The sequence below is a fragment of the Tiliqua scincoides genome, chromosome 2 (genome assembly GCF_035046505.1).
Source record: "Tiliqua scincoides isolate rTilSci1 chromosome 2, rTilSci1.hap2, whole genome shotgun sequence".
NCBI lineage: Eukaryota > Metazoa > Chordata > Lepidosauria > Squamata > Scincidae > Tiliqua > Tiliqua scincoides.
The window spans coordinates 107309750-107335373 of NC_089822.1; the positions used below are offsets into that span (position 1 = coordinate 107309750).

The 25624-nt window shown below is 43.3% G+C and overlaps 1 protein-coding gene and 1 pseudogene across 1 annotated transcript in view; both read right to left on the minus strand.

Moving 5' to 3' along the window:
* Positions 1-303: 303 nt before the first annotated feature.
* The window catches only part of TRPC4 (transient receptor potential cation channel subfamily C member 4), a 66350-nt gene continuing 41029 nt past the window's right edge, over positions 304-25624 (minus strand). The window contains exons 4-10 of the mRNA XM_066614636.1: positions 20606-20745; positions 15525-15838; positions 12930-13125; positions 7443-7637; positions 5900-5941; positions 3637-3726; positions 304-1008 (exon numbers count right to left, since the gene is read on the minus strand). Coding sequence (XP_066470733.1) covers positions 304-1008; positions 3637-3726; positions 5900-5941; positions 7443-7637; positions 12930-13125; positions 15525-15838; positions 20606-20745 — 1682 coding nt within the window. The remainder of the gene's footprint in view (positions 1009-3636; positions 3727-5899; positions 5942-7442; positions 7638-12929; positions 13126-15524; positions 15839-20605; positions 20746-25624) is intronic.
* On the minus strand, positions 21371-21490 carry LOC136642461 (5S ribosomal RNA; annotated as a pseudogene).

Genomic DNA, 25624 nt, shown 5'->3' on the forward strand with positions numbered 1-25624 from the left:
AATTGCATTTTTTTTTTCAAATTGAAAAAGATAGCTAAAAAGTTTCTGTGGATTATTGCAACAGTACAAGAATACAAGATGCTCCCATTTAATAAAAAATGTAAAAGAAATTGTGAAAGCTAAAGCAGGCTACAAAACGGCAGACTTGTCTATTTCCTATCCATCATTGAATTATATTACAAATTCTTGTCCCACCGTTTCTGAATGCTGTTATCTTCGTGTTCTCTGTAGTTTTAAACATCTCCTGTCAAAGCAATTTGCTGTATACAGGTATGTATTTGTGTAGTTCTCTGCCTGAGCTCATCACAACCTTGTTGTGATGTAATTGCCCTGAATAACAGTCTCTTGTTTCACACTAGAGTCACTACTGAGATCTTCTTCACTGTCTAGCTCATCCTTTGGTGTGGGTGGATCAGAGTGCAGTATTTGGCTCTTCAGCATTTCAGCAGAAGCAGTCTCATCACACTTAGAATCCCAGGTCTCATTTGCAGCTTGCTTATCAGTGGTGACTGCGCCTTTTTCTGCGAGATCCTGACTGTTAAATTCACAGTTCACCACCAATGCTTTCTCTTCCAGTTCAGTGTCTTTTTCATGGTATTCTTCTGTTTGTTTGCGGGAAACTTCTTCAGAAATGGAGTAGATTTTATTTGTACTTTGCTCAGTCAAGCTGTTTTTGGATTGTCTGTGAAAGAACCCAAATTTCTTTGACTCTGTCACAAAATTCACTTTCTTTTGTTTTTCCTTGATGCACTCCGATGCCATAATTACCGACCCATTGCTGAGGTTATGTGATTCAGCAGCTCTTGCAACTGCTTTTGGGTGAATCATCGATGTCAGGTCAAAAAGGCTAAGAGGTTTCTTCTTTGCTTTCTCATTGCCTCCATTTTCACTCCCTTCATCAGATTCTGGCAAAGAAGAAGATTCTCGGCTGATTTTTGAGGACAGCTTGTTGCCTTTTAACAAACCCAGCACTTCAAACCGAAAACTGGAAATATCTTGTTTTAATTCCTAAAAAAGTAGAAGAAAGTTAATGCTAAACAGATGTACAATCTGACTTTTTTATCTGTGGGGGGATCCGTTCCAGGACCCTCCGCAGATATGTGAATCCGTGAATCTGTTATCACTGCCTGTTTGACAAGCAAACCAGAAGTGACTTTCTCTCAGTATGCACAGCATCCACCGTGAGTCAAATCAAGGAATGCCGGATCAGCAGATACTGGGGGTACACTGTAAATGTTCTGCGTAACAAAACAGCATTTGATTTTAAAGACCATATAAGCGCTGAATAATAATGTGTTGGGGTAACAAAGCATGCTGCGAGTGACCTGGTAATGTGCTGTCGTGAACTGCTGCATGCACTGGCCAATTCTGGAAAGCATTGGGCCGTAAAAATTTTCTTTCACATTTCTTTGACCACAGAAGTAGTAACAGCCTACTTTGCTAGTTTTGGGTTTTCTCAAGAAACTCTATAAATTACTTCAAGAGGATTATGAAAATTCTTTCTCAGAAATCCTGTCTCCCCTCCGCATCCACTCCAGTAAACTATGGTTAACATGTTTTAGAAGAAGCAAGTCATGCCATGGTAGTTAAACCAGATTTGGTTGGGGAGGTAACCATGCCATTCATCTGACTCTTGGCATTATTCTCTGAAGATCAGCACCTTTATCAGTGACACAGTTGGCAGTCACCATTCCCACCTCTGAACCGTTTAGTCTTTCACAACTTGAGACTCACCAAGTTGAATACAACCCCATCCATGGAATGTGATTCGCCACGTAATCAACACCCCCCTGCTTTTGCAGTTCCGAGCAATTACCTGGGCTGGGCTGCATGGGCTGAAGTGCTGATTCTCTTATGTTTAGTAGGGGAATTCAACTGTCCCTAATCAGCCTAGCAGTATCTCTTTTTCAATGGCTTTTTGGTGGTTCTTTCTTGAGCCTTTACGATCATGAGACGCTTTGGGACAGGGAACTAATTTTTTGCAATGTACACCACTTAGGGCGCATTCCTAAGCAACTTTCCAGCACTGGCATAGCTGTGCCAGTGGGGCAAGTGCCGCATCCTGCAGTTGGGGGGGGGGCAGTCATGGAGGTCTCCTCAAGGTATGGCAATGTGTGTTCCCTTACCTCAAAGTTGCATTACCCTTATGTTGGTGCTTGAAAGTGGGATAGGATTGCGCCCTTTGAGAATTCTTCATTGAAATATGATATTTAAACATTTCCATTAAAAATAACAGTAATGCCAGATGGGCCAGCCCATGACTGATAGGTTACATTCTGAGTACATAAGAACATAAGAACAGCCCCACTGGATCAGGCCATAGGCCCATCTAGTCCAGCTTCCTGTATCTCACAGCGGCCCACCAAATGCCCCAGGGAGCACACCAGATAACAAGAGACCTCATCCTGGTGCCCTCCCCTGCATCTGGCATTCTGACATAACCCATTTCTAAAATCAGGAGGTTGCGCATACACATCATGGCTTGTACCCCATAATGGATTTTTCCTCCAGAAACTTGTCCAATCCCCTTTTAAAGGCGTCTAGGCTAGACGCCAGCACCACATCCTGTGGCAAGGAGTTCCACAGACCGACCACACGCTGAGTAAAGAAATATTTTCTTTTGTCTGTCCTAACCCTCCCAACACTCAATTTTAGTGGATGTCCCCTGGTTCTGGTGTTATGTGAGAGTGTAAAGAGCATCTCCCTATCCACTCTGTCCATCCCCTGCATAATTTTGTATGTCTCAATCATGTCCCCCCTCAAGCGTCTCTTTTCTAGGCTGAAGAGGCCCAAACGCCGTAGCCTTTCCTCATAAGGCAGGTGCCCCAGCCCCGTAATCATCTTAGTCGCTCTCTTTTGCACCTTTTGAGTGATGGGTCAAGGTTTGCAGACCTGATACAACAGCATTTTCTCAGCTGCATTTCTAGGTTTGCACCCAACGGTAGCAAAGTGATAGTTTTGGCCAAGGTTACGTTGCATTAGGCAGCACAGCAATATACTCAGAAGACAACTTAAGAACATAGGAACAGCCCCACTGGACCAGGCCACAGGCCCATCCAGTCCAGCCTCCTGTATCTCACAGTGGCCCACCAAATGCCCCAGGGAGCACACCAGATAACTGTGTCCATTTTCCATTTGAAAATTCCCAACCCACGTGACCCATTGGGCATCATGCTCTGGAAAATGTCCCTGCACAAGAGCACTAGACTCCTGCGCATAGGTTCCTTTCATTGCAAAGGGGCTTGCACAGGCGAGGTTCCCAGTGGATTATGTCCCAAATTAATTAGGAGACGGAAGGAGTGCCATTTGATTTTCCACAAAAGTCCTCCACCCAAAAAAAAAAAAAATTTCCTGTGTAGGTGCAGCTTCCTAACATAACTGCATCCATTAAATGGCACAAACTGCCAGTATTTCTAAATAAATTACATATTCCTAAATGTTTTTACATTGTATAGAGAGACTCACAATCGAAGGTCATTGCTTTATATACCCCATAAATGTATGCTTTTATGTGTAAATGACTATGCACTTGACTGTGTTCTCAAATCCCAGCCGAAAATAACTACAGAGGTGTTTTTTTCACTTGAAGCTTGGTGGTGTTCTAATCCACTATTATTAAGCCATAAGAGCAATCACCTTAAAATTCTCTTCCGTCAGCCCTTCTTCAGTTTTTGCATCTCTTATCATTGCTGCCACGTACCTCTTAACCAGATTTTTCATGACCTCCTGAAAGATAAAGAGCAGTCCAATTTCGTCGGCGCTTCCAGCTGTGCAGAATGACATTTAGCGAGCCACAGATTATATCTGCCTTGGCTTTTAATTTATGTCACTACAGAAAAAATACAAGTCCAAACACAGTGTGGAGGAGCTGGCAGCTGGGGAGCTGACTCACAGCACAATCCGATGTGCATCTACTCAGATTAAATCCCATTGCGGTCAATGGGTCGTACTCCTGGGAAAATCCTAAACTTCGTGCACCAGTTCACCACTGGCATGCACTGTCGCAAACATTCCATAAAGCACATTTGTGGGCCTTAACGTCAGTGCTCTGCCAGTGCTAGTCCAGTGCTGGACTATCTCTGGTGCTAGCCCGGCACTGGGCTAGTGCCGGTGGAGCGCCAGAGTTCCACCGCTCTGTGGTCGTGCAGACTGCTGAGCAGTGGTGAGGTAGGTGGGGGCAAGGGGGAAGGTGGGGAGGAGGCATTCCAGGGTGGGGGGAGGTGGAGGGAGGGCATGGAGGGAGAGAAGGCGTGCTGGGGGAGGGGGGCGGGACCTGACACCGGCCGGTCGGGTTGACCGCCTGACACGGAGGCTCTTGATTCTATGCCGACATTCGGGTTGCTGTAGAAACAAGGAACCCCATTGCGGGGTTACTAAGTTTACCCAGGGGAAGGGGACAAAAGTTCCCTTCTCCCGAAGAGGCGATGGCAGCTGCCTGGAGTGCCATGGATGCAGTGGCAGCCATTTTCGGCGCTGCTGCAGCCCTGCGTGCTGGGCAGCTCAGGATTGGGCTGTTAGAAAGCAGTTTCAAGCACAATGGAACTGGGGTTTCTTTGGGGTAAGTCTGAGCTGTCTCCTGGTCTCTTAGTGGGGGTTGGGCTATAGCAGGGGTGTCCAAAGTTTTTGGCAGGAGGGCCACATCAGCTCTCTGACATTGTGTCGGGGGCCGGGGGGAAAAAGAATTAATTTACATATAAAATTTGAATAAATTTACATAAGTTTACATAAATGAATATATTAAAGATGAACTTATATGAATGAATGAAGGTCTTGCAATAGCTCAATGCCTATAAAAGGCCTTGTACAAAGCAAAGCTGGCCTTTCCTTTGCTGCCGCTGCTGCGTCACAAATATGAAAGAGCAAGCAGTGGAGGGAGCTCTCATCCCACAGCTCACACGAGAGGTCAAACATTCGCCCTCACGCTGAGAGAAGTTGTGTTGGGCCAGTGCGGGCTTCAACAAATCTCCAGAGGGCCAGAGGCTCATTGGAGACTGGGGGCTCCCTGAGGGCCGCATTGAGAGACCTCGAGGGCCGCAAGTGGCCCGGGGTTTGGGCACCCCTGGGCTATAGCATTAGATATTAAGCCAAGGTTGATGTGAAACAATTTTTTTAACAGGAGCTGTGTTTTGAATGGAAGGGCCACAACATGGGCTCTACACAGTGATTCACCTCCACACAAAGAAGGCTACACAGACTCATTAACCTCTTCCAAGTGAACAGCAATGAAGACTTGGTTCCTCCTTAGCCCACATCCAGGAGTTAGCAGCCAACGTACATCAGAGAAGGGTTGTGATACAGCCTCTGTAGCTCTTTGCACTGGAGAGAAGGGCATTTAAGACTTTGCCACAATTGGGATAAAGCAAGTAGGATAGTGATCTTGGGATTGGTGAACATGTAGAGGGTCATATATGAAGCTCTTAGAGGCTAGAGTAGATTGCAGACTGTTAGTTGCCTTTTTCTGATATAAAGACTGCCTGTTGAGCTAGACAAGGAAGGCTCCAGCTAAAGGCTCTGAACCTGTGGCTACCATGTGGAACCTGTGGCTACCATGGGGAGTGTTTCAGGCCTGGGAGGGGGCAGGGCGGCAGAGGAGACATCCATCCCCCTCCCAAGCCTTTTCCCTCAACATGGGGTTTCTTGGACTTGTGCCAGTGATTTTGCTGGCGCAGATCTAACTAGCCCCATTGGGTAGACTGGGGCTCAACATGGAAGACCTCTAGCCTGTTCAAACTGGATATTACATGGATATTGCATGGATCACGCAGTCCCGCTGCGCCAGTGCTGGATAGGATTGGGCTTTTAGAGACTGGATCTGCCAGATTACTTGTGTCAACCCAAGTCTAAGTGAAAATGTCTAGTTCTCTTGGTTTCCAGTTAAAAGAAAAAAAAGTTTAGTTACCTGATACTGGTGGTGTCGTCTCAAATTATCAGCTGCACGCCTCTGGAAGTGGAGGACAAATCATATAAGTTGATGGGAGCACAATTTAAAAAAAACAAACTGATTTGTGGCTGAAATGTCCACAATGGCCAAAATAACTTGCACAGTTCTGTATCAATTAGGTTTATATCAAAAAAGATTGTATCAAAATATCTATAGAGGAGTGTGTGACTGTCAATATATCAGAATGTGGAGGCGATCCATCACATATAAAGAAAGTTGTTTATATTTTAACTCAAGGTAAATGTAAATAATACTATCTATATACCACATAATCCAGCCAGAATACCTGTAGGCAGATTTCAGACAGTACTTAGGCACAGTGCTGGAGTATACCAGCTAGAACCAACTGCATTGTGGTAGCTTGGGATACAATCAGTGGTGACTTGAGGCAAAGCCAGTTACAAAATAGTAGCATATGGCAGAGGCAGCCACAACTACCTGAAGCTGTGATCAGCCTCAGCAAATACAAGCCCACATTTGTTAATACAGATCTAGATTGCAAAAAAACCCTAAAAATGCACCGAGAGAGCAACAATATTACAATATTGACAGCAGGGTTAAAGTTCAGATACACAGTTCTAAAACAGGTTCAGAACTTCTTGGAAGCTGCAGCCTAAAAACCCAAATTGTAATTATAGATTATTATACAGTAGGATTATAATTGATAGCAGTTAATCCTGGTTAATCAGCATGAGGAAAAGTACTGGGGCTGAGACAAGACCCAATGACAAACCAGTGAATTGATGGTAGAGAACTTAGGCACAAATTTTTGCTGATCCAGCGGCAGGTCTCCTGATTCTGGTAGTGTGCTAAAAACGGCTGCCTGTGATATGCTGTGCACGCATTCAGAAACTATTGTACAACAACAGAATTCTGTTCTGCGGTCACAAACCCCTGTGTGTGTTGGTCCAATCCCAGATAGGATTGGGCCCTTGGATTTTCAGCTGCAGAGGGTCCTGGATGAAACAGATTATCTAGATCAGTAGTTCCTAAACTCCTATAGGGGAATTGGGAATCTTGTAAGTCTTCGCAGGGGTAGGGGGCCCCCACAGCGATCATGACACTGCCGCAACCAAGGGGCTTCTTTACATACCTGGGGTAGTGCAGGCCTTTTCCAGGGTGCTGAAGGCTTGCAGCCCCATCTACGGACTGCTCCAAACAGTTCTTATCTATGATCATGACCCACTTCCAGGTTATGCTGGCAAAACCAGAAGTGGGTCATGATCTGAGACAAGAGCTGTTTGGAGCAGCGGTGTGGCCCACAGAGGGGGCCACAAGCTCCCTGCATTCTGTCAGCATTACCTCCCAGGTATGCAAAGAAGCCCCTTGGTCACGGTGGTGCTGTGATCGCTGCGGCACCTTAAGAGGGAATACCCTGCTTCTGATTCCCCTGGTGAACCACCAGTTTGGGAACCACCGATCTATATCCTTCTCAATTACGGATAAAGCTTGTTCAGAAAATAAGACAGGAGAGGGAGAAAAATGGCAATGTATTGCTTACCCCTATTGTTCCAAAACTTTCAGGTTTCCTCCTGATTTTTTTTCTGCGCAGTTGTCTCCACAGCCATCTGATTAGGTACCAGAGAGACTTTGGACTTGGTATCATGTTGAAGGGAGTGGGTAGAGTCCCCCCTTCTTCAAAGTAACTCATCCACAGTTTTGTTCTAGCAAACTTCCACTCAATGTCTGCATGATCCTGAAATAATAAAACACCTTAAAATTCCCAGGATACAAGGAAACGTTTATCTTGCTCAACAATTAACAATGATCTAGAGCAGTGTTTCTCAAACTGTGGGTCGGGACCCATTAGATGGGTGGGTCCCCATTCATTTCAATATTTCAAGTGGGTCCCCATTCATTTCAATATTTTAGTTTTAATATATTAGGCTTGATGCAACTCTGGTATGTGACTGTATTTGGGGAAATGTTACAGATCTGTACTTTTATCAGATTGATTTCTCAGACTTTGATTTTTCTCTGTAAACCGCTTTGTGAACTTTTAGTTGAAAAGCGGTATATAAATACTGTTAATAATAATAATAATAATAATAATAATAATGATCAGGCTACTCTATATATGCTTTTAACAATGGTAGTAAGTGGGGTTTACTCTTGGGTAAGTGTGGGTAGGATTGCAGTCTAGGATTGTAAAAAATTTTCCTGCTTGATGATGTCACTTCTGGTCATGACATCACTTCCAGTGGGTCCTGACAGATTCTCATTCTAAAAAGTGGGTTCCAGTGCTAAAGGTGTGAGAACCACCGCTCTGTATTATTGCAATTATTGCGAATCTCACTATTTTGTGATAACAAACTTTCATCATTCGTGCAATGAGTGCTCCCCAGTGAAGAAGCACTTGTTGACTCTCACACTGACTCTTCAATCTTTTGAATCTCTTCAACACACTAGGCAGTAATGACAAATAAGGGAAAAATGGGATTTATTTTAAATCAATTATAATTGCTATGAATAAGTCATTCCCATCAACTATATCTTGGCTGCTTGTAATTTTATTTTGCAGTGTACTATCCCAAACAAATCTCTAAAAGATATAAGATTTGAATTAGGGGGCAAAGGGTTTTATGATCTTTTCCTTTTCCAGTGATTGGGAATGTGGAATGTGATTCAGTTGCAGTTACAGAAAAGCCAATGGAATATTATTTTTATTGGTCCTGCAAGAACAGCTTGCAGTTGGACAGTATTGGAACTAAGGTGAGAGCAAAGTGCTAAAGTTCTCTAAATTCGTTCCCCTCAGTGTGCACAATCACCATGCTGGAAGGGGTCCCCTTGTTCCTGCCTAGCAACTTAATGTGCCTCACGAGGAACATTATAAATACTGTTAATAATAATAATAATAATAATAATAATAATAATAATAATAATAATAATGATGATGATGATGATGATGATGATGATGATGATGATGATGATACACCTCCTTCCTCAAAGTCTTGTGCTGCCACTGTTTCTCAGCATTCCCCGTGCTGACTGCCCCAGGAAGCAGTAGAGGTGACAGATTTGGAGTCAGAGGAGGGAGATAAGACGTTCTAACCCTGTGACTTTCACTTACCTCCTCCCTCTGAGTCCAGTGTTGTCACCACTGCTGCTTCGTGTAGTAGAGGCAAGGGTTGTGAAGGCTCCCAGCATTCCTTCTGCTGGTCACAAGGGGAAGTGATGGCAGCAACAGCAGCCCTGGATTTGAAAGAGAGAGTGAGCTTGACCATGCAAGAAGAGCAAGACTCCTTGCAGGTATGTGGCAACCACTGCCAACTTGCTACCTCCCCCAGCTCGCCACCTTGGATGGGCTGACTCTGTTGTTAAGGAGCTCATGTCCTAATATGTGGAACGTATATCTGTCAACCTGTGTTGACAGGTTGAGGGGGGATTTGCTGCATGGGTAACAGTCTATCCTCCATATCTACTTTACCCAGGCTTCGTGCACTGGAGAGGACACTCTGTTTCAGAACACTATTCAGAGTGCGATACCATAGTCTTCCGAGACTGAAGGATGCCAACAAGATATCTGTCAACAGATCCACATTCAGAACTAAGGTGGGGAGGGTTTTAGTGAGTTGCTAGAACTAGAACAGCAAACTTTGAAAAAGTCTACTTCTGCACATTGGTTTCTAGGAACATAAAATGAGGGCACTTGCCCTCAATCTGTTTGGAAGAAGCTCTGTGGAGTGAGATGGTGGGAGCACACAAGACATTCCTAGAAATATCTCTCTAAATATAACTTAGGCCATTTTAGGAGAGAAGAGAAATCAAAATGCTTCTGCTCATAGACTCACTGAGGTTTGGGGAATGGGTCTCCCTCAGGCAGAAATCAGGGTGGAATATTGGCTTTCTATAGCCCTATTTACCTGTGAAATACCCCTTATTTATATCTGATTTCCTCTCCAGGCAAAATTCAGGGATGGTGTAAAAGCCAGAATGGAACTGACAGGAATGGGTCATTAGTAAACAATGGAGGCCAAAAAAACAAAAACAAAAACACCCAGCAGATGAGTTAGAGACACATATAGAGAACAATATTTTAGACCAGTGGTTCTCAAATTATTTAGCACCGGGATCCATTTTTTAGAATGACAATCTGTCGGGACCCACCAGAAGTGACGTCATTAACCTGGAACTGATGCCATGGCCAGAAGTGACATTGTCAAGCAGGAAAATTTTTAACGGCCCTATACAACAAAATCAAATTCAGAGATACCTTCAGTTGAAAAATAGTGGGTTAAGATATGGGATTTAGCTGAAATGGACAAACTTACAATTTTTCTTAAAAAGAAGTCAGTAAAGGCTTTTATCAACAACTGGAAACCATTCATGGACTCCCTGAGTGTGATGGGGAAAATGGGTTTAATGAATTATGGCTTTGATGAGTAGATGATATATATACATTTTTCTGTGGATAAAAAGTATTTTAGACATAACCAATACACTGTTTAAGATACTATAACCTAATATGTGATTTGATTTTGCAGAAGAACAAAGAAATGTTGATTTAGAACTCCACACTTGCCATTCAACTTTCAATACCTGTTTTCATTTTTATTTCTATTTCTAACTTTCTGAGTTTGTACTTGTTAATTTCTGATGTTTTTAAATAAAATTATTATTTAAAAAATCAAATCAATTAAGTAAGCAAATTAAAAGCTTACAATAAAGTATATAAATTTATTTAAAATAAAGAAGGACCCTCCTAATTCTCTAAGCCAGTGTTTCTCAAGCTGTGGGTCGGGACCCACTAAGTGGGTCGTGAGTCAATTTCAGGTGGGTCCCCATTCATTTCAATATTTTATTTTTTTATGTCTTAGACTTGATGCTACCATGATATTTGACTACATTTGGGCAACTATTACAGACCAGTACTTTTAACAAGCTACTATGCCTATTTTTTTTTAACAATTGCAATCAATGGAACTTACTCCTGGGTAAGTGTGGGTAGGGTTGCAGCCTAGGATTGTTAAAAACTTTTCTGCTTGATGATGTCACTTCCAGTCATGACATCACTTCCGGTGGGTCCTGACAGATTCTTATTCTAAAAAGTGGGTCCCGGTGTTAAATGTGTGAGAACTGCTCTAAGCAGTTGCTGATTTGTTTAAAAAACAAAACAAAACCCAAACATTCTAAAGGCTGCAATTCTATCCACACTGACCTGGGAGTAAACCCCACTATCATTGTTAAAAACATACAGAGTAGCCTGTTAAAGGTACAGATCTGCAACATTTCCACAAATGCTATCACATACCATGGTAGAATCGTCGAACAGTGTTTCTCAAACTGTGGGTCGGGGCCCACTAGATGAGTCGCAAGTCAATTTCAGGTGAAATTGCCTTGTGACCCATCTAGTGGGTCCCGACCCACAGTTTGAGAAACACTGTTTTAGACTTGAAACAGTTCCAATATCTTGCTTTTATTAACCTCTTCTGAGCCAAACTTCAACTGGAATGGGATAGGATAGGCCAGAAGAGACATTTTATAACTAGAAGTGGGTGAGAAAGGTGATAACGAAATAAAAACACCTAACCCTGCTTTGTGCACTTCTCATTTTTGTAAAACAAAAACACAAAAAACCCCAAAATCTGCAAAAAATAAAAAAAAATTCCACCCATTTTATTTGGTTTTTATTATTTAATAAGTGGGGTGCATGGGTAATGACTGCGGTTGCACCTGCTGAAATGATACGAGCTATATCAGTTACCTAGTACACTTTTAAAGTGGTTATAATTTATAATTATAATGTAAATTTTGAATAAAAATACATAACACCACTTTCTGCACTTCTAACTCTGGAAAACACCAAAATCCTTGAAAAAATAAAACCGTTTTCTCTCACCTCTATTTATAACTCATTATTTTACAAAAAAGAAAAAATCAGCAGCATGTATTCGAGATGCATGAGAACAATGTTTGCGAAATGACAATCCATACAGTAATGAAATAGTATTAACCTCTTCTCAGTCCAAGCACCTTTCTACCACACAACCGCTCAGAATGATCAGTCTTCAAGCATAAAACAATACAAGCTCACACAGAACAACGGACTTGGTGGGAATGATATAATGAGCCACAAAAAGTCCCCAAATTCAACATTCCAATTCAACATTCCAGAATCCAACCTGGACAATAAATGGTTTTTTCAGAAATAGGGAGTGGATCACCAGCATCCAATCAATCTTGTTCATACAGTAAAGAGCAAAGTTATAAGTAGAAATTAATGAGAGGAAGGAGGGTTGAGGAGTTCAAAGAGCACTGAAAGTAGAGAAGAAATTGAGGCACTTAAAAGAGGAGGAGGAATCGCTAGGAAGAGCAAGCATAATTTAGTGTGCTTTACAAGATGGAAATCTCAGCTGGGCATGATTTTTACATAGAAAAGTAGATTGCTTTTGTTTCTGAACACTCTGAGTGCTGATTTTTACTTGTCACAATCAAATAGTGTGAAGTGAGCCTTATTCATTTCTATAGTTGCTGAAAAACTAGATCTGCTGGCATGTTCAGGTGGCCAATTTCAGCTTCTTTAGAAGCACTGAGAACTGCATTTCTCAACCAGTGGTATACATACCACTGGTGGTACTTCAAACAGTATCTGGTGGTACCCGCAGGACCCCCGGACCCCCTCCACCTGGCAGCTAGACCAGTGACACAAATAGCAGTAGGAGACTTGACTTGGCAGGCAGAGCTCCAGCGTGCACTTTTTAGGTGCTCGAAAAAGCCGTCCCATCCGATGAGTTACTTCTGTTGGCATTTCCAATAGGCAGACCATGCAAAGTGGTACAGTGGGGGACAAATATTGAGAAACGCTGACCTAGAACATACAAGAGGGCCTGCATCTGATAAATTCATATCCCTTCCCTCAGCAGATAAATGTTTGTAGGGTAGCTGACAGTCTTATATACATTCTTTATTTGTTTTCAACAAGCTGGAATGTCAGTCAACGGTCAGGCATTCACTTTCAAAGCAATCAAAAAGCAAACCAGGAACTGACAGCAATAAGCTGGTAAGAGTTGTTCATCATGGCGATCAGCATGTTGAGCAGGACGACCAGAGAGATGACGTTGTACGTGCCAAACATAGTGGCCCCCACAAACTCAGTGAATTCATGTCGTGCTTTCACATTGGTCACGTACAAATTGATGAGTCCAAAGACAGACCAAAAGAGTGACTGGAGGGTTTCAAATAAACTGGGGGAAAAGGAAAAAAAAGAACTCTGATTACTCACCAAAACATTCCAAGTCTACTTGCCTGGATCTGCACCTAGTCTACAGCACTTACAGAAAATAGATGAATATCCCTTCCAAAATGTTGACGAAAATATTTAATTTAAAACATTAAATGAAGCATTTAAGTACAATAGATCCCAGTCCCAGGCTATGTTATACTGGGATCCCAGTATGGATTGGCATAAGAGAAAATCTTGCTCTTTTGCAAAGCACTGCAGTAGCATAAGAGGCTTTTGAAGGACAAGGAAGGAGGCAGAATTTTAAAGTCAAGCTGGAAAAGAATTCTGGCACGTGACATGCTTCTCCTTCCTTCAAAACAAACATTACAAATGCCCAAAGCTTACTTTTAAGCCTGGTGAAGTTTGCCAGCAACTACGTCTGGCACAGAGTCCTTGTTACAAGCTTGGCCTCCAGTGTTATGTCAGAATGGGAGAAGCATAGGCCATTTGCATATAGTGCTCTGTTCTGGAGGTCAATCCAGACATCTGATACTGATCCCTGTAGAATCAAGATCTTTTTTTCTTTTTTACCAAGGCATATATGGGAAAAGAGTTGGAGTGCTGGAGCTTTTATAAAGTACTTAAGGATCCAGCAAGACAAAATATTTCACGTGCAGATCTGTACAATGTCCACAGAGCTACAGGAGTAAATATTAGAGTTGGATCCATTTTTTCTTTCCACTTGAGTCTCTAAGGAAACGGCAAGCTGCAGAATGTGGATGTGGAGAGTGTTTGCAAATGAGGCTTAGAGGAAGGCCTTTTAGCATGAAATGCTTCATTTGGGAATGTTACTGTTCCATTATGGCAAGCAGGAAAAAAACAATTTTTAAATGGAACATGCTTTCTAGCCAGTATAGGTTTTCCATTTGAATTATTATGTGATTGGACAGTTTTGATACTGGGCAGCCCAATCCTACCCTAACTTGGAGCAGGTAGGCCAGCTGGCCTGTGCTGCATCCAGAGCAGGGCTGGGCTGGGTTGCAGCGCAAGTCTGTGTAAGAGGAGTCCATTGTCCTTACCCCGTGTTGTGCAGCAGCTGCCCCTGTGGGGCTATTTGGATCTGTGTCGCCTAAATGGGTGGTACAGATCCAAGTGGCCTGGTGTAAGGCTAGGCCAGGGGTGGTCAAACTTTCAACTTTAGGGACCCTGGACCTTTAAAATTGTGCAGGAGAGATAATTTCAGCAGGTGTAGCTTGTCATCTGTGGGATGACAAGTTGCACCTGCTGAAATTCTCTCTTCTATACACTTGTTAAAGGTCCAGCATCCCTAAAGTTGAAAGTTTGAGCACCCCTGGGCTAGGCTGCCAGAGAGGAAAGTTAGGATCCGGCCTAAGTGCTGGATCTTGGTCTTGGTGCTCTCCCGGGTCTGGTCTTCCCACTGGCCCACTGCCGCCTGCCCTTCCCCGATCCCGGAAGGGCTCCGTTTGGATTGCACCCTGGTTTGTCTTGCCTTCCTCTTTCCCTTCACCTCCTTTTTTTCTTTCAAATTGTGTTTATTAGATTAAGTACACCTAGAAACCCATTTTTAGAATCAATTGTGAAAACGGCTTTATAACTTAATCTGAAGTAGCTAAGACTTCAGTGGGCCTGAACCATTAAACACACTCCAATAGCAGCTTCTCATGTTAAGGCTAATCTTAGAGATAAGAAATCATGCCAGACAAGGCTATGAAAGAATCTCTATGTGAAAAATGATGACTAGATAAATGTTCCCTCTGGCATTTCCAATTCTTTGTGTGAGGTTGCTTGATGCAAACAGTTCCCCCACAATAAAATGAGACGGCAAGTTGGGGACACTGTCTAAGGCAGCTCATTATAAAAAATAATTGCAAACGGACTCTATGATCTCAGAAACACACGTTTTGAAGTGGACCCAATGATGCCAATCTGCCGAGTCTTTTGCAGCAGCAGAGGCTATTTCCACTGCCATAGAATGGCTGCCATCAGAGTGCACAGCAGCCATTTTGGGAGCACTGCCGCAAGGGAAGCGAAAGGGTAGGGAAGCAGGTCATCCACGTCACTGACCTTGTGCCTTCCTTGCGCATCCCATTATATAAAACAGGAAGTCCCACTCTTCTTGTTTTTGGAAAAGAACTGTGCAAGGAAGGAGTGCAGTGAGGAGCCTGTTCTCCTGCTCAGGTTTTTGGGGGAGGAGGGGGTGCACACAGGCATGCAGTGGTGGCGGGTCAGGGGCAGCATTGGGCAGAAGATCTAGTTGGCTTGTCCCTGTGTACAGGTCAACAGAATACTCTGGAATACAAAAATAGTGTGATGCAATATTACTTTCCTTACGATTCAGAACATTGATCCACCACTTTTCAACAACAAAAGCAGCTGAGCTTTGGGACGGAGCCGACTTACGTGGAGAAGGCGTTGTTTTGCTTTTCACATCGTATGCCTTTACATCGGTCGGCTTCGTTTGTTTCGTAATAGAAATACAGCTGGTTCAGTCCATTTGCAAAAGCTAGCAGCACAAGACAGTAGATGAACAGAAACTTTAAAATGTCCAGTAACATTCGTCCAAGAGAGATCTGTAGTGGTCCCAGGTGAGAATTTGCAGTGAATAATGAGATCAGGCGCAGAGAACTAAAGATGTTTGCAATGGCAAACAGGGCCTCAGCCACCAGGGTTGGGTGCCACATATCCCAGCTCTGTCTTGGGAGCAGCCCACTATACTGAAAACAAAAGAGTGAGGTCACGTGAATGAGGTTTTTTCTTTTCCCCACACCAAAACTACTACTATCTTGCTTTTATTTTCTGGTTGCCGCAAAACCATCCACCTTCACTGAAACAATTGCTGCTTGTCTTTTGCAACTGCTCTTACCCCCTCCTCTGAGAACATGTTCAGATCTTGTGTGCCATTCTGGATCCCCTGGTTCAGAAAGGATATCACAGAGCTCATAAGTGGACATAAAAAGGTAACAAGACCAATAAAGTGCTGTTTTGTTCTGTACAATGGTTCCCAAACAATTTCGACTGGTGGCTTCCTTGACTTATTGGGCCATTGGCCATGGCTCCCCATTAGGGCTACAATCTTATACAGTGGTGGGTTTTTCATAAGGATTCTGTGGCTCCCTTGGTTGGTTTCCTTGGCTCCCTGGGGAGCCATGATTCACAGTTTGGGAACCACTGGGGTAGAATGTTAGAGATTTAGATTAGGAGAGGCATGGCAGAGGAATTCATTGCTTGGGTTATGGGGGGGTGAGAGGTAGTCTCTATAACCCTTACCACACCTCCCACTACTGTTTTTGAATGCTATAGAGTGGGCATGATTTGGGTATGACAGGGAAAGCCAGGGGTTGGACCATTATTTTATTACAGTACACCACCATACCTCTTTTCCTTCATAATTTGAGCTCTTCTGGTTCATGACATTGTAAATATGTGCAGTACATAATGTGGAAAGTGGGGAGAAAACCATTTTCCTCTCTCATGACTATAGTGTATAGAACCACTCAGTGAAACAGACTGGTGGTTAGATTTCGGAAGCACAAAGAGGGTGTGTCAACAGAACCCCTTCCTGTAAACACCCCTTCCTGTAAAAATGTTGCACATTAATCACACAGTTGAATACTGCTTTGGGATTCTGTTTTGAAACATTACTAACCAGTACAGTTTTGTGAAGATAACGCCTTGTTTGTTAATGACCAGAAAATGATTTGAAATAGCAGTTCATGATAAAAAACTCAAACAAAAGCTTAGCACCTTGTTCAATTACAAATAAATACTGGGAAGGAAGTTATCTCTCCCTCACGACACACATTGAAAAAAGAAAAAAGACCTATGAAATAGGACTCAATGATCTATTGCAGTGGTTCTCAAACTTTTTAGCACTGGGACCCACTTTTTACAATGACAATCTGTCGGGACCCACTGGAAAATATGTCATTAACCTGGAAGTGATGGCCGGAAGTGATATCACAATTCCCCAAGCATTCCAAAGGCTGCAATCCTATCCACACTTACCCATGAGTAAGCCCAATTGACTATCATTGTGAAAAGCATATACACAGTAGCCTGTTAAAAGTACAGATCTGTAACATTTCTCCAAATGCAGTCATATACCATGGTAGCATCAAGTCTACTAAAAATAAAATACACATTGAAATGAATCGGATGCCACCTGAAATTGGCTTGCAACTCACCTAGTGGGTCCCGACCCACAGTTTGAGAAGCACTGACCTATTGGGTATACCTACAATAGAACACTGCAATGCATCCTACATGGAACTGCCTCTGAAGATTAGGCGGAAGCTTCAATTGCTTCAGAATGTGGCTGCCAGGATGTTGGCAGAAATGGGTCCCACCTATTCTGTGCCAGTTGCACCGCATGCCAATACGGCAATACTTTCAGGCCCAATTCAAAGTGCCAGCACTAGCCTTTAAAGCCCCCAGTAGCTTATAGACTGGTTACCTTAAGGCAGCAATTTTCAGCACATTGGTGTGATGCAAAAGGTCTGGTCTGCAGGTGTGCCGTGGGAGTTTGAAGTATAGTGATTTAAAATAGCTGAAAAATGTTCCAGGTTTTGTGGCTCTGTTTCTAGGGTAATAAACTGTCCCTCTTCCTCTGCCTGGAAGCCGGAAGTAACATCACAAGAGGCAAAGACCACACAGAAGACCACTGAGGTCGGTGTGCTGTGAGAAGACAAATGTTGACAATCGCTGCCTTAAGGACTGCTTATTTCCAAATGAGGGCCCAATCCTATCCAGCCCTAGTGCCAGTGATGATCTCCAGCACCAGGTGTTGCAAAGATGCTGTAAGGCGCATCTATGGCACCCAGAGAGGTGTGTCAGCTGGTGATGAGTATTTCTGGGGTGCGGGAAAGGCAGGGTGAGGAACTGGTCCAGGAGGGGGTGGGACTGTCGGAGCCCTGTTCAGTCATATCCAAAGTGTTGGGCTGCAGAACCTGACATGGAGGCTCTCAAGTCTGCGCCAGCAAAATAGCAAGTGCAGACTTGAGAAGCGCCATTGAGGGGCTTGGGGCTCTCCCTGGGGGAAGGGGACCAAAGTCTCTTTCCCCTACAAGACCTCCAGCAGCCTCAGCAGTGGTCTGCAGTGGTAGCCATTTTGGTGCTGCAGCACCCGGCAGAGCTCTGGGGATAGCCTGGACTTTGAATTTGCTCAACCTTTAAGATCATCGCAGAAGTCCTGCTCTCTAGTCTGTTGTTAAGGGAGATTCAGCAAGTCTCAACTACAGATAAACCTCTTCAGTGGCAGCACTTGACCTTTGGAATTATTATTTCCTAAGGGAGGTTAGAGCAGTTACCACAATCAGTTGTGGCACGATTGCGACAGTGCACGCCAGCGGTGAGCTGGCACACACTCTACAGGATTGGGCTCTAAATCACTCTAGTTTATAAAATCCAATTCACCAGGGAGCTGGAATCACGTGTTCCATTGTGAATGCTGACTGGCAGAACTTGGTACATCCCTGCTTCTTATTCAGAATTGTTTCATGTGGTAGGTGACAGACTGAGTTTATCCAGGAAACAGCTTTAATGATGTTTTTAAAAAAAGTCTTAGAATGAATGTCAGGATTCCAGAATGAGTGAATACACCTTATAATGGCAACAGTTAACAACCCTATCTTCCAGCTGAGGGGGTCTTATTGGTTCTCGTGCAACTTAGGAATTGCAGCCTATTACATTAACACCATTTGTATGTTCTATATGTTAGAAAATTGATTATTTGTATCAGCTGCTAAATGAATATGAACAAATAAATGCCAGAACCCAAATTCTGACTCTGGATTAGGAGTTAATAAAACCAGCCAGTTGGACTCTGATTGCAGGAAAGCGATGCCTGAAAGATAATGGGATTATTAGGACTTTGAGTTAACTGCAGCCAAAAATGAATTGGACATCTGAAGTCCTTTAAATGGTTTGTGAGACCAGATAAGGCAGTGTTTCTTTGTATTTCACCAATAAATCGCTTGTGTTCTGCTCACGGAATAATAAGCTGTTTTGCACATGAAAGGACTTTGATTTGGCTACTGAACAGAGTCATTAGTGGCATCCATCATGCCAAGCAAGCAGTAACAAACACCCAAAACCCAGTTGGAATCCAACTGCAACAATGAACAGTAGTCAACAGCAGGGATGTACTCTGCTTGGGGAGGCAGGTGAGGCAGAGCCTCCCCACCGGAGTCCTTCGAAAAGTGCTGCCCCTGTGTGAGACACGCAAGCACCCATAAGCCATGTGCTCCACACATGGATTGTAAGTGCTTGGGCCCCTCATGCAGTGGTGATTTTTAAAGGCGGGGAGGTGGTGGGGAGGCTCTGCCTCAACTACCTCCTTGCCCACCGCAAGTCCCTGCTCAATAGAGTAGTTAGTCCTGTTACAATAATTAACAGAGCCCACGGAGGCACTGAGACAAAGAACCACACAAGCACGTTCTATGAAGAAGAGGGCCGGTTGATAGACCTATGGAACTGGAGAGAGGGCAATGCTCTGCCCATGTTAAGCAGGAATGAGTGGAAAGCCCTGGGGAAATTTACAGCATGTTTACTCAGAAGCAATGCTTTCTGTAAGTGCGGACCCCTTTTATTGCTGTGTGGCATCGGGACTGTGTCATGACTCTGAACATTCAGCAATGACATAAAAGTACAAAGTCAAAAGTACAAGTGAAAGTACAAAGCCACTCTACTGTTGTATGCTATTGTACGCGACACTCCTCATACCCTGAGGAGCTTTTGCCTCCAGTATACAGAGCTAGGAAGAACTGCAGCAATTAGGAAGGGACTGGGCAGGAGGAGAGGCTCATCCTGTCTGCCTGCTGACGAAGGGAGAGATGTAAAAACCTCTTTGGCTTGGATCCTGGCATGCTGTTGCCTCTCCATTGTTTCTTACCAAGCATGGTTTTTTCCCTTTTTTTAGTGGTGAGTAAGGTTAGTGGACACATGAAGCCCTTGAAGGTAGCTCCTTGGTGGTTTCCAGTTCAGGTACTGGAGTCACTGGATGACCTGGCTCGGGGTGTCTGACCTTGGACAGTGGACTCAGGCTAAGTATCAGGGGTTTGATCCAGTGCCTCTGGACTTCTGATCCAGCTAGACCCTCTCCCACTGAGTTGGGTCCAGTTCAATGTTGGTGATCTGAGTCACTATGACGCCACCGTGAACCATTCTGTGCCTACACAGCAGGGCCTCCAACCCAACTCCTTGCACCATTGGTTAACCATTCCAAATATATTATAAATGCTGACCCAGCTCGTCAGGGCTTTTCCAATCTAGGAAAGAAATACTGATAATGAGCTCAGTACTTCCATTTAAGAAAATGCGTTCTCTCCAAGTTACTGCTCACTGCAATGGTAACATATTAATCAATGACACCAGAGAGGCAATATGAAGGTAAAGGATTTTAGAAAACAAGGTATAACAGAGTCATACGTAAGAATAAATCGAATATTGAATATATTAACAAAATGTATGCATATGTTAATTACCTTTGAAAATGCGACAATTTTCAGAGAAATTGTTGCCAGATATAATGAGTTCATTACAAAATCCATCAGGTTCCACCAGTCATGAATATAATCCTGCAGTCCACCATCCCACATTTGTTTAATTTCACCCCAGATGAATCCTGCCAACATAAAAAACAGACAATGTAAGCATGCTTAAACACAATAGCAAAGAAAAAAAATCATCATTATCATTATAGCCATATATAATGCAGTTTCCAAAATAATTAAGGCATAATCCATGGAAAGTTTTAGTGGGGCACAAGCCCTACTAAAATGAACAAGAACTGCTCTTGTAACCACTGACTGCAGCCCAGTGGCACTGTGAAGTTAGCAGGCTGTGAATGTTCACTTAAATGGATAAGCATCATGAAATTTTTTATTTTCCAATAATGAATGTATGTGACACTCCCTAAAACTTGGCAAGCACAACATCTTTTTTCTTTTCTGTCAGGGTGCTTCACATCTTTGAAGAGCTACGAACGACATATTTCAGTGTCAAAGTAGTCATAACTGATTTAATGTACTCGTTCTGGGAAATGACTAATTGCAAACACATATCAGTTTTCACACATGCAGGTAGCTGTACTTGCATAATTCAGAATATATTTTAAAACTGCTGAAAAATCTTGTATCAAGCCTGACATATGCTTGAAAATAAGGGTTCTGGGGAAACATGAAGATAATCTTTTAAAGCAATAAAACCCTCCTGGTTGGCAACCTTCAGTCTCGAAAGACTATGATATAAGCCTACAGCACCAGGTATTCCCAGGCGGTCTCCCATCCAAGTACTAACCAGGCCTGACCCTGCTTAGCTTCCGAGATCAGACAAGATCAGGCATGTGCAGGGTAACAGTTGCTGCAAACCCTCCTAGAGATATAGTAATTCCAGTCTAACTTCGAACTCTTAAAGAATATATCTTGCAACTTATATGCAAAGTGTGCAAAAATATAAACTGTTCTATTTCAAGGTATCAATGACTACTTTAAAATGAAGAGCTGCGGAAAGTGGTAATTGAGCATCAAAATGAAAAGTCTTGCACCAATGTCTTCTGAAATGCATATTCTTTCCATCTTTCAGGCATTGGTTTATTAAGGTGGGCAGTTGTACTTCATGAATGTCTAGAAAGTAGGGAAGGTTGGGGACATCATGTTTTTTTTATTTTGGCAGGAGTTCGACTGTGGTAGCTTCCTCATAGGAAGAAATTCAACCAGTGAATTTTTCCCACCCTAGAGGACAAGGTTGGCCCAACCATGAGGCCAGTTCAAAACATTTCCATAAGTGGTGTCCTGGTGGAGGTAGCAAACTGGCAGGAGGGTGCCTTGCAGCCACTTGCCACCTCCCCTGCCTAGTGGCTGGCCCCACCTTCTTGTGTGTAGCGGAAGCTCCTTGAATTTCCTCCGTGGGACATTTGAAGAACTGTAGTCATTGAAGGTAAGTTACTGTTGTCAGAAGGAAATAGAACTCAGAGGGGTGGTGTGGTTACCATCTCCTTTACTGTCTAGTGCTGCTATTTCTTCTTCTAGTGGCTGGTGGAGGGATTGCCAGGAAAGCTCCAAGCATCTGCCCCACTGGCCACTAGAGAAGCAGTGGAAGTGTGAAATGTCATCATCAGAGGTAAGCTCTAAGTGCCTGAGAAGAGGATGGCATCTCCGGGGTCATGGTGGCTGGATGTGCACTCCTGGTGTTCACCATCAATAGTGTATGCTCCATGCGTGTGCATTGGAGGGATGAGTGGCAGTATTTGTCAGGAGGCAGCAGAATTAAGAGGCGGATTCAGGCAACAGTTCACCATGGACTGCCTCTAGCAGAGAGCACTAAAAGGTCCACTTGAAAGTGAGCAGGAACCAAACATGGCATTCAGAGGAGGAGGAGAAACGTAAAGAGGCAGGCTTGCTGCCTTCCACGTGATGGGAGGGGTGCATGCAGCAGAGGCAGCATGGTGCAGTGAATAACCTTACACCATCTTTGGAAACAGGCTTCTCTTGTTAGCTGTGTCATGCAGCTGCTAAGAGCATTGTAGCTTTGCAAGAAAGATGACAGCAGCAGGACAAGACCTGATGCCTTGTAGCACAGATGATGCAAAATGAGAATGTTCCTTAATATATTTGTGGGAACTGGACATAAACGGTGCAATCCTACTGAAGGATTATGCCAGTGAAAGATATGCTCTGCCAGCAATGGTTGTAAGAGTGCCGCACAGCATTTTGCGATGGCTTTTCAGTTAAGCATTACTAGCAAAAAGGCCAGAGCTTTCCTTGTGTGGGTGATGTTGCTGGCGCAGGTCCAAGTTGACCCATAGGGGTGTCTGGGGCAAGGGGACAAATGCCCCCTTACCAGAGGAGACCTACCGCCTGCTAAATTTCCCCACAGGATGCCAGCACAGCCATGCTGGTGCTGCTGCATTAGAGTGGGGAAACTTAGGAATATTGGACTGCCCGTTATTATTTTATCCTTCTATGAACTCCACCTCAAGTTGACGTAACATAGCTCAATTATCCCACAGCACAATTCCACCACTCTATTCTCCTTCCCTACTGTTAAAATGGTAATACTAGGCTAGTGATATTTTTTTTCTGGCAGGGGTCCAGAAAATTGAGAGGAAGAAATTCAATAGAACAGTGTGACTTTTCTTTGTGGGAGTCAATAATCAGAAAAGCTCCATTTGAATGTTTTCCTGTCATAACGTCTTTTAAAGGCACAGAAACTCTACCATAGCTGCAGTGCAAGAGGAAACAAAGTAAAATGGAGAATGTCTGCCTTTCATTTCTTTCAGGGTACATTTGCACATGGAATCATTACTCTAATGCATATCAATGGAAAAAGGGAGCTTATATTAATTGTATATGAATTCCATTCTCAGTCACAGTGGTTGCTTCTACACTAGAGCTCTTTAGCACTACTGAGGCAGTGTCTCTTCACAATTAACTACAGGTACAAGCAGAATGTAGTCAGTGGCTCCCCAAAGGCAAGTATGCACTATATGATCTAGCAATGCACTTTCTCATGGCCAAGATCCTTCTATAATGTTTATTCATAAGTATGTTGCATTCAGCAAGGGTCTTTAGTGTTGCTAATTGAACACTTCCTCTTTAAAGGTTCATCCTGTTTGATTGTGCAGGTGGAGGATTAGCACTGAAAGGGATCTCATTTGACATCCAAGTAGCTGCTCTGTATTGCCATTATGTCAGTTTCTTTTCCTTTGGTGGGGGAGTTTTCAAAGAATCATAGAATTGGAAGGGACCCACATTATTCATTTTCATTTTAAGACTTTTCGGTGAGGCCTAAAGACCCTTTTGTTTAAACAAGACTTCTGAGTTCATGGCCTTTTTAACATCTTTTTTACATCTTTTAGTATTTTTTACAGGCTTGAGTCCTCTATGATCTGCTGCTTTATGCTTTTTTATCTGACTTTTTATCTGACTACTGTTTTTATGGTATCTGTTAATGTGTTCTAATATGTTTTTATCTGTTTGTTAAATTATGTTTTAATCTGTTTTTAACATGTTGTAAGCCACCCTGGGTCCCTCTGGGGAGAAGGGCGGGGTATAAATAAAGTTTATTATTATTATTATTATTCACTGATTTTTTAAAATTTTATTTTTGTGATGTGGAATAATGTTACTGCACCATTAAAATAGTAAAAGAGAAAGGAAATAAATAATTACCAGTTCCTTCCCCACAGGAAAAGAAAATGATATTGGGCAAGTCAGAGAGAAAGTAAGTCATTGAAGTCTCCCCCTTTAGAGAAAGGAACTGGCACTAGGGCAATTAAGGGCCCAATCCTATCCAACTTTCGAGCCCTGGTGCAGCCGCAATGCAGCCCCGAGGTAAGGGAACAAATGTTCCCATATCTTGAGGAGGCCCCTGTGACTGCCTCCCCACCACAGGATGCAGTGCATACCCCCTTGGTACTGCTGCACTGGCACCGGAAAATTGGATGGGATTGGACCCTGAAGAGGCTAATTCAAGGAACTAAGAAGAGGCAATTCAGCACTCATTCTCCACTCATGTTGAATAGGGAAATTCAGGGTAGTTTTTCTCTTTATTAATGCTGCCGAATCCTATTATCTAATTCCTAGATTATTAAAATGCAACTTCTCCACCATCCTTTTAAAAAGGACTCCATCAAACATTTAAAGTACTTTCTACATTCCGTTGCTCAAATCACATCCTGAGTGTAGGATGTATGCTTACATGCTATCCCCACTTTCTGCGGTTCATAAACACTCTAGGATTTTGCATAACAAAGGGAACCTCTAAATCAGTGGTTCTCAAGGTTTGTCCCCCCACTGTACCACTACACACGGTCCACTTATTGGAAGTACCATCGGAAGTAACTGGTGAAGTTGTCATCACCAGTTACTTCCAGATTGGGAGGCCAGACACAACGCGACAAATACCAGTAAGAGGCTCAGGGCAGACAGGATGGCTTTTTGAATGCGCAAAAGGTGCAAGCTGGAGCTTTGCCTGCCGAGCCAAGCCTACTACTGCTGCTTGTCACATTACTTTGCCGGTCTTGCTGCCATGCAGCAGGGGTCTAGGGGTCCCATGCATACCACTGGACACCACCTCGAGCACGGGGAGGTTGTGTGTGGTTTGTGTTGATCAGCAGTGTGGTCTGCTGATAAGGAGGGCCATGGTACGTAGCACTGCCTTTGGGTGCAGAAGACCTCAGATTCTGTTGCCAACATCTTTAGTAAAAAGGACTTCAGGTAGCAGAGCTGGTAACAACCTCCTTTGTCTGAGAATCCACTGCCAGTCAAAGTAGAAAATTCTGGGCTAGATGAACCTGTGTTCTGACTCAGCTCCGATAACATGTTGTGCAATATGTTCATACACAAATGCAAATCTACATATCTTGTTCCTCCCAGCAGAGAGATAACACAGAGGGGCATACAGCAAAGTGTGAGTGTTCACAGACAATATCGGGGTGTGTATGTGAGCGAGCTGCAAGCTTAGTTCTGTGTTTCACTGCACTTAGAGACTAATACTGGAAA